The sequence below is a fragment of the Aegilops tauschii genome, chromosome 1 (assembly GCF_002575655.3).
Source record: "Aegilops tauschii subsp. strangulata cultivar AL8/78 chromosome 1, Aet v6.0, whole genome shotgun sequence".
Lineage (NCBI taxonomy): Eukaryota > Viridiplantae > Streptophyta > Magnoliopsida > Poales > Poaceae > Aegilops > Aegilops tauschii.
Window position 1 is genome coordinate 16,940,725 of NC_053035.3, and position 11,236 is coordinate 16,951,960.

Consider the following 11,236-nt stretch of genomic DNA (forward strand, 5'->3'; position numbering starts at 1 on the left):
GATAAGTGTATGGCAACTGTTGGGTCAAGGGAGCGACAAAGTGGGGTGTGACGGTCAAACCATTAGCTGGATGAAATGTCAGTTGTGGTGAACAACGCGATGACATGGGCCATCATATACAAGGAAGGCTGTAAGATAGGACTTAGAGTCCTAACATAAAAATTATATTTGAATATTATTTACATATTTTATCAGTTTAATTTACAAAAATAAATATATAATTGATGTCAGATGTTTAGGCATGGCAAATCGAATATTTTTATAGCGATTTATACTCGCGTGAGAATCTCAAATTTTTCAGCATGTTAATTTTCTGGCAAAAAATGTAAGGAGGACTTGCCATGCCCTTAAACTAAACTTGCTATCCTCAGCTAATATATTTTGCCATAAAAAAACGTTCGATTTGTCATATCTAAAACTTTGACGATAGCTGGATATTTGAGTCCTTCCTTGGAAGGAACTTGATTGATTTTAAAATTTAAACATAGACTCAAAAAAGTCACGCTGGGCCACCCTGGACTGGAAGGTTCCGGACCCGAGCCCATGGCGGAGACGGCGCCGGCGACGGCGCTGGACATCGACGAGATCCCCTTCGCCGACCTCCTCCTCCTCCTGCTCTCGCCGGAAGCGGCAGCAGCGGGCGACGACAGCGACACCGATGGCCGGCGCCGCCGCCTCCTGGCCACCGTCTGGGCCGCGCTCGGCCCGGGCGGCGCCGGCCTGCTGGCCGTCGCGGGCGTCCCGCGCGCCGCCGCCCTCCGCCGCCGTCTCCTCCCCCTGGCCCGCCGCCTCGCCCTAATGGACCACCCGTCCCGTGCCCACCTCCTCAAGGTAACCAACCCCTCCCTCCGTAGTCTCATCGTCTTCCTCCCGCCCCCTGTTCCTCTTCCCAAACTGCGATTGACAGTGAATTTCCTTCAATGGGGATTTGATTCCATTGCAGAAGCACGGATTGGGCAGCGACGTGCCTCTCAAGAAGCCCGACAGGTCCGTCTCCTCCTTGGCGCAGCTCCTAAGGTATGATTCAGGCAAGCTCCACTCCTCAGAGTTTATGCGCGAAGCCACCGGAGACACCGAGATCAGGCCTGGTTGTCCGGAGGAGGTACTGGAAGGTGCCGATGGATTTGGGGAGCACAATGGTGATGATGATGATGATGATGATGATGATGATGATCATGATATTGAGAACCTTGGTGAGCTTTTCAAGGAGCTGGGTCTGTGCATGATGGAGCTTGGCATCTTGGTTGCGCGGGCTTGCGACATTGTTATCGGTGGGAATCAGCTGGAGCAGAGCATTACCGACTTTGGCAGCGCAAAGGCGAGGCTCATCCACTACCACTCTGAGTTGGATAACAGGATTATCAAGGAGAGGAGCAGCACAAAGAGGAGAAGCTTGGCAAACAATGCAGCAGCAGCAGCAAGACGTTTATCGGATCACATGGATACAGGTCAAATGTCAGGATCAGAAGATGGATCCTGTATCAAATCAGCAGAAGAAAATAGTTTGATTTCTCTTGTCAACTTATGGCAAGAGTGGCACTACGATTACGGGGTGCTGACAGTCTTAACAGCGCCATTATTCTTGCGCTCTGCTCTCGGACAGGAATGCCCGGCCAGCGAAGAATGCTCTCTTCCTGACGGGCACTCACACCTGCAGCTCTTCAATAAAAGGAGGATATTCTCAGTGAGATGCTCCCAGGAGAGCTTCATTGTTCAGGTTGGGGAGGCAGCAGGCATCCTGTCAGGGGGGAAGCTGAGATCCACGCTTCATGCTGTGAGTAGACCATTAGGCTTGCCAAACATCAGCCGAGAGACTTTCGTGGTTTTCCTACAGCCGTCATGGGACAAAACTCTACCTTTCTTGGGCTACTCTTCTGCCGATGAAGATGATTCAAGTGATCACATGGAATTGGCTTTCAGGGGTGATGGACCAGCCGGGTCTTGTAGTGAACATATATTGATGCAAGGAATTCTGAAGAAAATCCCCCCGCTGTCGTCAAGGCTGAAAGAAGGCATGACGTTTGCAGAGTTTTCTAGGCAGACAACGAAACGGTATTATGGTGGTGGGGGCATCCAACAGAAGAGTTAACCAGAAGACGTATGGTGATGGAAATGCATCTCATACAAACCGTAATGAATTACTGAGTCCTACACCGTATGCTGAGAATCCACCCTGTAATTACTCCATGTCACAGTATGTACTCCCTCTGTAAACTAATATAAGAACATTTAGATCACTACTTTAGTATTCTAAACGCTCTTATATTAGTTTACGGAGGGAGTACTTTTTATCTTCATTGATGGATTATTTTCTTCTGCAGTTGTGAAGTCACAGTATTTCGACCTCAAAAGTGCTGGTTTCCGATAGTTTAAAGTTCTTGTGTTAGTAAGTTTAGCTTCCTAAACTGATATTGATGATAGAGATGTAAAAAATGCTTACTTGCTCAGTTGTAAAAAATGTTAAATATTTGAAAACTATTGGTGTGCTCTGCATTCTCAGTTTCTCCTTTTCCATTCTAAGACTGTTGGGGTCCTAGTGTTGCATCAGATCTGTTTAGTTCAACCACAAGGCACGTTTGAACTTGAAGCCTTCTTAATTTTATTCCACACCTGAGGTGTTAAAGTAAGATATGATCGATATACTGTAGCAGGAAAACATGTATCTCTGTGGTTCGTTGATAATTTTAGCTTCCTAAACTGATATTGTTGGTAGATATCTCACATCAACCGAGGAAATCTGTCGAGCAATGGTTGGCAATTAGTCAGCACAATGCCCAGCCACAAAAGAAATTAAATGTTTGAAAACTATTATGACATTCTACACTTTGCAGTATCTCCTTTTCTTTCTAAGACTAGAGATCCGAATGGTGGGTTTGAACTCGAAGTCTTCTTAATTTTGTTCCAGATCAGAGGTGTTAAAAGTAGGGTATGATCGGTATTCAGTAGCAGGAAAACCCTTATCTGCTGTGCATGCTGGAAAATAGTTTTCCACTGTGCATCACTTAATTCCACTCTACATGACTTAAATATTCTCATGCCACATCGGTGCGGTATACAGTAGCAGGAAAACAAGATAATCAGTGTGATCTATCTTGATTGCCTCTGTTTTTGTGAGCGAGGATGATCTATATCTCTTGTAAAGTGCAGACCTCGATTCATTGTCACCGCGATTTCCTGCTGAATTATACCTTTAACACTTTTAAGTCAAACCATATGAGTATGTTTCATCAAACATGAATATGTGGTATCTCTGCCTATTGACGAATAGCTTGCTGTTGAGGGTAGTTGTCAGAATGTTTGATAGCTTCGAATCCATTGTTAGTTCCTAACAAAGTAACAGGAAAAACGGTGCGCTGAAAGTGTAGCGCTGCTCATGGTTAAACTAATTATGTTCAGTTGTTAACGGGTCGTTTTGGGTAAATGATGTTTGTTGGTTCAGTTGTTCAACTTATGAAGCCTTGCCTTTGCTTAGTGTTATGGCAAGCAGAACTTCAGTATGAACTTATGAGGCTATGTGGGGGGTGCCTGCCGTTCTGCTAGGGTTTTCAGTGTGACGTCAGCTTCCCTTACTCTAGAATATGTGGTGATGATATAACTACTATATTATTTTCTTTCGCAAAAATAACTACTATATTATTTTAAAAAAAGATATAACTAGTATTAGCTTGATTGCTTGTTCATCTGTTCAACACTACAATTGCATAACCTTCACAGCCGGTCAGCTGCCCTTCTCCCGGCCTTCCGTATAAAGCCTTGTTTGGCAGGCAGGTATTGCCCGGGTTTCTAAGGGTTTATCCCGCTCAGATCGAACATCCCTAATAGTCCCAAGTGGGTTGTTGCCTATTTGGTACGCGGGGATTGTACCAGGTCAACCCCAATTCCCCCTGATTATCCTGTGTGAACCCCTTGATGCCCCATGGAAACGAAGCGACGAGCCGAGGGTCGTGGATCTCTGTTAGCCATAGCAGGGTGAAGGCCAGCAAAATCCCCAGCCACATTTACTTCCAGCTGACGCCCAACTCCTACCGCCAAACTCCTTTCCTAGCAGCATAGTGACCTTTTCTCTCTACTATGCTTATCTTCCTCTCACCTTGCGTTGCGCTCCCCTCTGCGTACAAAACCACACTATCGTAGAGGATGGATTAGAGACGGGAGAGGATTGGGGATGAGGGGGGGGGGGATTTGGTGAAGGAGAGGGATTCAGTAAATCACCCACTACCGGCGGAGCGTCGGCGGAGCCATCCAGGGCCCTGCCCCCCTCTCCCCATAAAAAAAATGCCATGGTAAGCCTAATCTTAATCTCTCTTCTAATTTTCCGGCGTCTTAACCATCCCGGTTGTTTGCCCTTGTTTGGCCCCACCTAGGATTTCGATCACGCTCCGCCACCGTCGCCCGCCATGGGGTTAAAAAAACTACACAAAGCCCAAGAGGGAGGGGGCAGGGGCACCGAAACGCCAAACGACCATTGACACGTGAAATTCCAAAAGAGCCGCGCAAAGACTCGACAAACCAAACCATCAACGCATCCCCACCAGGGCCCGAAGATTGCCCCCGTGAACATCCTTGCCCACCAAAGGCTTCCCCTCGGCCCTTTTCCAGTTTTATCTTTGTTCATGACCTAACCCTAAAACTCGCCTCCGGCTATCTGGCCTCGATGGATGACCGTTGCCGGCGCACAAAGACGGAGGAGGAGAAGAGAAACAGTTGCTTGAAGAGTACTACTCCTCCCATCGATCGAAAATTTCAGTTTCCCTCGCCACCGAAAACGCTCCCCCCACCACCCGGGAACTTAAAATGAGAACCGCCCTGCACCCGGTCCATAGACCCCACCTCGCGAACCGTCTCCTCCTTCCTTCACCCGCACACCACCCGCCGCCGCCGCCGCCGCGCCGCCTCCCTCCACCCAGATCCGAACCCAAACCAATCCAATCCAGTGCAGCCCCGCTTCGCCGGCGACGGGATGGAGGGGCCGCCGCGGCTGACGGCGGGGGCGGTGAGGGAGATATGGGAGCTGCCGGACGGGCCGGGGACCATCCAGCCGGTGCTGCAGGTGGCGGACCTGCGCGCCGTCACCACCAAGAACCCCGTCGGCCACCAGTCGGAGCGCTACCGCATGCTTCTCTCCGACGGCGTCCACTCCCAGCAGTCCATGCTCTCCACCAACCACAACCACCTCGTCAAGACCGGCGCCCTCCGCCAAGGCTCCATCGTCCACCTCCAGGACATCACCTGCAACACCATCCAGAACCGCAGGTCCGTCTTCCGCCACCACCCCCCCCCCCCCCCCCCCCCCCCCCCCCCCCCCCCCCCTCCCCCCCAATTGGATCTTGGTCCGCTAGCTTGGTTTCAGCCAAGATTGGATCTTTTGCTAGTTTTCTTGCAACGTATGAATCAAGATTTAGAGACGCCAAATCTGCAGTGTCCGCCCTATGAGCTCTGACACTACTGTTACAACCCGCAGCAATGTTTGGGATAGCAAGGTCTTTTTTCTCGTGGTGTTCTTAATGTTAGAATTAATTAAGGAAGGCGTTAAACATTGTGGTGCCCTTGAAGTTCAGCTTCAATTGATTGTATCTTTTATACTCCCATATATAATCTTGTACTAGTAGCAGAACATATGCCATTGCTTTTCTACTTTTGAGTTTTCATTCAGTCAGCGGAATAAGTTACTCCGTCCGGTCCGAATTAGTTGACTCAACCTCTATACAATGTCCATTTCACATTGTACGGAGGCTGAGTCAATTAGTTCGGATTGGAGGGAGTATCTTTGATGTGAATACTGCTGATAAAATGAGGGGAATTTTTGTCTAATTTTGTCCTGTGTTATTTTGATGAATGTTTTGAGCTTTTCATGTTTGCTAGTGTGCCAAGAATTACCCTGCCTGCAACCTCACTCTTATGCGGACTGTAATAAAAGTTGGGTTTCCTATTCCACCGTGACTTGACACGCCGCTGTCTTTTTGCGAGTGTACTCCGATCCAGTGAAATGCACTTTGCTTTTCATGTCTTAATTAACAAGTACCAGTGCCAAGAAAGCCACAGGCTCCTAGTATGTGATACACAACTCTTTTAAGAACTACCCTTGACGTGTTAGGATTTTATCAGCCCATGTGTGTCATGTTTTTAAGTTTTGCTTGCTGCAGTAAAAAAGATGTTGTATTTTGTGCCAATGCTGCTGCCAAAGCAAAATAGAACTAATGAAACAGTTTACATCATGTGTTGTCATGATCTGAGTTGTTATAGGATTTCCGTAACCTGTCGTTACCAAACACGCCATAACTGTTTGGAACCTTGTTTGTTCTTGTGACCGTGAGTAAACATGCATGATTCCAGAATATAGCAAGTAGAATGGGCAGGCTGGATTTTATAAATTCTGAAGGTGTGTGTAGTTATATTCTGCAATCACTTCTTGAAATTGCTTTTTTTTGGTAACTACTCCCTCCGTATCAAAATATAAGATATTTTTTTGACATTGTCATGGTGTTAAAAAAACGTCTTATATTAAGTTACAGAGGTAGTACCATTGTACGACCTGACATTGTTTCTATATATATAAAAAACATAAATCCTATGGTGTAACTAACCAGATGTCTTTCATGGAACTTCCGGTAGCTGACAATTTTTCTCTGTTGCATTCAGGATCATTATTGTTGTCGAACTTGATGTTCTGCTAAGTGAGTGTGACTTGATCGGGAAGCCAAGGATTTATGAGAAAAGCTTATCTGCGGGACAGGTGCCTAACTTACCAGCCAGTGCTGCTCAAGCAAATAGTGGAAACCATACCAATGGTCCAGGCATGCTGGGCAATTGTGTTGCCCCAAGGGTGGAGCAGAGTACTAACAATCAGTCGTATGGTGGGCCCTACAATGGTGTTCACAGCCCAGCGGACCCTTCTATTGGTCGGACACTCCAACCTGGACCTAACAACGTGTCGTCTGGTGGATCTTATGGTACAATGCCAGCACAGAACACAATGAATGGTGGCAATATGGCTCAGCCAAACTCTCAGCGGCCTTACAATGGTGTTCACAGCCCAGTGGGCCCTTCTATTGGTCGGACAGTCCAACCTGGACCTAACAATGTGTCGCCTGGTGGACCTTATGGTGCAATGTCAGCGCAGAACACAATGAATGGCAATATGGTGCAGCCAAACTCCCAGCGGCCTTTACTGAACTCTCATCAGAACCAAAGGTTTGCAATTCCTGGCACAGGTGGGGGCATAAGCCCCCCTGGCAATGTTTATGGGCGCCCTGCTCAGCCTTCGTATCAGCAGCCACCTCCAGCGTATACAAATAATGGCCCAGCTGCTAAGAACGGGGCTGCCCTTCGCACCGTCCCGATTTCTGCACTGAACCCTTACCAACGTACATGGACAATAAAGGCTAGGGTGTCTGCCAAGAGTCAGGTCAAGCACTACAACAATGCAAGAGGTCCAGGCAAACTCTTCAACTTTGATCTCCGTGATGCACATGGTGGAGAAATTCGTGCAGTATGCTTTAATACACAGTTGGATCAGTTCTATGACCTGATTGAGGTTGATAAAGTGTACTTGATATCTAGAGGGTCACTGAAGCCCGCAAATAAACAGTTTAACCATTTGAACAATGACTACGAAGTCTCTCTGGATGCTGCAACAACTATAGAAGTTTGTTCTGATGATGATAGCAGCATCCCTAGGCAGCAGTTTGATTTCCGACAGATCAGCGAAATAGCTAACATGGATAAAGACACCATGGTGGATTTGCTTGGGGTTGTTACGTCAGTTAGCCCTTCTTCTCCATTTACACGGAAGGATGGTGTGGAAACCCAGAAAAGAGTCCTTCAACTGAGGGACATGTCTGGTTGCAGTGTGGAAATAACCTTTTGGGGTGGCTTCTGTAATGCTGAAGGACAGCAGCTGCAGTCGCTGTGTGATTCTGGTTCAAATCCTGTGCTTGCCCTGAGATCTGTCCGTGTTGGTGAATTCAAGGGCAGAAATGTAAGCACAATTGGCTCAAGCTTCTTAAAAATAAATCCAGACTTCCCTGCTGCCGAAAGTCTGAGGCAGTGGTACATAACTGAAGGGAAAAACGCTGCTTGCACTTCTTTATCTATGGGAGGGTCAGGCATGGGCCGGACTGATGACCGAAAAACTGTTGAGCAGATCAAGGCTGAAAACTTGGGGAGATCAGAGAAGCCTGATTGGATCACTGTCAAGGGTGCAATTTCACACATCAGCACTGACAACTTCTGTTACCCAGCTTGCACCACGGAGGTTAATGGTACACGCTGCAACAAAAAGGTGACGAATAATGGCGATGGTATGTGGCAATGTGACAAATGTGAGCAGAGCACTCCAAATTGCGAGTATAGGTACATGCTCCAGTGTCAAATCCAGGATTATACCGGGACCAGCTATGCAACTGCATTCCATGACGCTGGCAAGGATATAATTGGCCTCCCAGCACAAGATCTGTACAGTATAAAGCATGAAGACCAAGATGATGAGAAATTCGCAGACATCATACAGAAGGTCCGTTTTGAGCTATTCCTTTTCAAGCTGAAAGTCAAGGAAGAAGTGTTTAATGATGAACCTCGGGTGAAATGCTACATTGTTAATGCTCAGAAATTGGAGGACACGTCGAAAGAGTCTCGCTTTCTACTGGGACCAATTGATAGCCTTTTGGTGGACGATGGCTTAGGTCCAACCCCTGGGGTGAGTGGTGCTGCTGCTGTCAACACTGGTTTCACCTCCAACACTGGTACCTACAGCACGAATATGAGTGGCCGAAATCAGTTTGGGCAGCGAACGAGCTCATCTAGCATGGTGCCTGCCACACCATCAGCGACACGATATTCACAGAACTGCAGTGTTTGTGGGTCCACTGGGCATAGTGTGCAGAACTGCCCTGCAGTGGCCATGGATATGCAGCAACCAGCAGCAAGCGGCTACGCGGCTAGTTCCTATGGCTCTTCACCTGGTGATGCCGGCTCGGGTCTGTGCTTCAAATGCAACCAGCCCGGGCACTTCTCCAGAGACTGTCCACAGCAGGAGGCTACCTCCTACAGGTCTCCAGCCGCCAACGCCAATGCCAACTCGGGTCTGTGCTACAAATGCAATCAGCCTGGGCACTTCTCCAGAGACTGCCCAGGGCAGGCGGCTAACTCCTATGACGCCTCAGCTGGTGGCAACGCCGGTGCAGGTGGCCTGTGCTTCAAATGCAATCAGCCTGGGCACTTCTCCAGAGACTGCCCAGGGCAGGCGGCTAACTCCTACGGTGCCTCAGCTGGAGGCAACGCCGGCGCAACTGGCCTGTGCTACAAGTGTAACCAGCCTGGGCACTTTGCCAGAGACTGTCAGGGGCAGGCTGCTGCCCCCCAGCGCCAGGCTTACGGGAACGGTGCCGCATCAGGAGGGTACAACCGGCAGTCCTATGTCGGTAGCTTCTGAAGTATTTCGGCCGACCCGATAGCATCTTGCTTCGGTTTTAGTTGCGCGGCGATGGCTACAACCGGCAGTCCTATGTCGGCAGCTTCTGAAGTATTTTGGCCGACCCAATAGCATCTTGGTTCGGTTTTAGCTGCGCGGCGGTGGCATCGCCGTGCGTTATGTATAGTTGTTAAAAAAAAATCTGCCTGCTGCGTCTGTGCGTGGCAGTGTCGTCTGGACCTTGTCCTACTACTTTGAAGTCTTTATAAATCAGTGTGTGTTAGGTATAATATTGCCTTTCTGGTTATTTTTGTGAGCTGCAAATTGCTTGTGGTTTGCTGTTCTGTTCTGATCTTTGGCATTGCTTGTGCTATGTTAATGTGTTTGCAGTATTTTGGTCGTCACTTGTTCAATAGCATTGCTTGTACTATGTCAATTTGTTTGCATCATGTAAGTTTTGTCAAAATGTAGACCCTGTCAAACTTGCTTTCATGTCTTAACAGCAACCTATTATTATTATTCATTGATATGAAGTCGGGCTATTAATCTGTATGGTAAAAACCTTGCTGATTAGAACAAGTATTTATAGTAACAATAGTGCAGATTAGAACACACATTTTTATTTACACTAATAAAGCAAGGTGAGTTTCGCCAATTTTTTTGATCCGTTCACCGTCGAAAATATATATTTTTATCCGAGGTGGTACTAAATTCTCATGAGTTCGTCTCTAAAAAAAAGGTTTTTTTTCCAGAATTTTGTGCATGGCTGTGCGCTGTGGCCCAGTGAAGCCAGCCCACTTATTTTTCTGTCCACGGAAAAATTCTATTTTACGCACATGGCGACAAATAGTCAGAAATTGGCACAGGACAACCAATAAAGGGCTGGCCCATTTTTCTTTGTTTCTGTTTTTTACTTCTATTTTTATTCTCCTTCCCCTATCTCTTTTTTTCCATTCAAAGTTTAATTTTTCATAGAATTTATTTCATAAATTCAAAATTCTCAAAAATGTTCAGAATTAAAAAAATTCGAATTTTAGAAAAAATTCAGTATTCCAAAATTTTGTAGCTATTTTGAAAAATATTCGGTTGAGAAAAGTTTCCCATTTTTTCAAACTGTTTTATTGTTTTTAAAAATTGTTCGAGATTTCTAAAAATAAAGTGGCATTTTAAAAAATGCTCCAAATTCTAAAAATATTCTTGGTTTAGTGAAATTTTCATAATTCTATTTTACGCACATGGCGACAAATAGTCAGAAATTGGCACAGGACAACCAATAAAGGGCTGGCCCATTTTTCTTTGTTTCTGTTTTTTACTTCTATTTTTATTCTCCTTCCCCTATCTCTTTTTTTCCATTCAAAGTTTAATTTTTCATAGAATTTATTTCATAAATTCAAAATTCTCAAAAATGTTCAGAATTAAAAAAATTCGAATTTTAGAAAAAATTCAGTATTCCAAAATTTTGTAGCTATTTTGAAAAATATTCGGTTGAGAAAAGTTTCCCATTTTTTCAAACTGTTTTATTGTTTTTAAAAATTGTTCGAGATTTCTAAAAATAAAGTGGCATTTTAAAAAATGCTCCAAATTCTAAAAATATTCTTGGTTTAGTGAAATTTTCATAATTCAAAGTAATGTTCGTGTATAAAAGATACACATTTTTGAAAAATGTTATGAAAATTTTCAACACATGTTCCCATTCTAAAAAAATGTTCACAAATTCAAATAATGTTCACGTTTTTATAAAAAAAGTTGGGGTTTTCAAAAAATGTTTGTGAATTTGGAAAGGCGTTCCTGTTTCAATTTGTGTCCGCGTTTTTCTGAAAGTGTACA

General features: G+C 45.7%; 2 protein-coding genes across 2 annotated transcripts; both read left to right on the top strand.

The window, feature by feature from the left end:
* Positions 1-506: 506 nt before the first annotated feature.
* LOC109739309 (uncharacterized) lies at positions 507-2,493 on the top strand. Its single transcript, XM_020298392.4, has 2 exons — positions 507-831; positions 944-2,493. The coding sequence occupies exons 1-2, from the start codon at positions 544-546 to the stop codon at positions 2,087-2,089; spliced, it is 1,434 nt and encodes a 477-aa protein (XP_020153981.1). The 5' UTR covers positions 507-543; the 3' UTR covers positions 2,090-2,493.
* Positions 2,494-4,807: 2,314 nt separating this feature from the next.
* LOC109739310 (replication protein A 70 kDa DNA-binding subunit C) lies at positions 4,808-9,801 on the top strand. Its single transcript, XM_045227744.2, has 2 exons — positions 4,808-5,253; positions 6,640-9,801. Exons 1-2 carry the CDS (start codon positions 4,961-4,963, stop codon positions 9,428-9,430), a joined length of 3,084 nt encoding a protein of 1,027 aa, XP_045083679.1. The 5' UTR covers positions 4,808-4,960; the 3' UTR covers positions 9,431-9,801.
* The last annotated feature ends 1,435 nt before the right edge of the window (positions 9,802-11,236 follow it).

Coding starts and splice junctions, on each gene's coding strand:
- LOC109739309 (XM_020298392.4), top strand. CDS start 544: ATGGCGGAGACGGCGCCGGCGACGGCGCTGGACATCGACGAGATCCCC. Junction 832..943: donor CCCGTGCCCACCTCCTCAAG/GTAACCAACCCC, acceptor ATTCCATTGCAG/AAGCACGGATTGGGCAGCGA.
- LOC109739310 (XM_045227744.2), top strand. CDS start 4,961: ATGGAGGGGCCGCCGCGGCTGACGGCGGGGGCGGTGAGGGAGATATGG. Junction 5,254..6,639: donor AACACCATCCAGAACCGCAG/GTCCGTCTTCCG, acceptor TGTTGCATTCAG/GATCATTATTGTTGTCGAAC.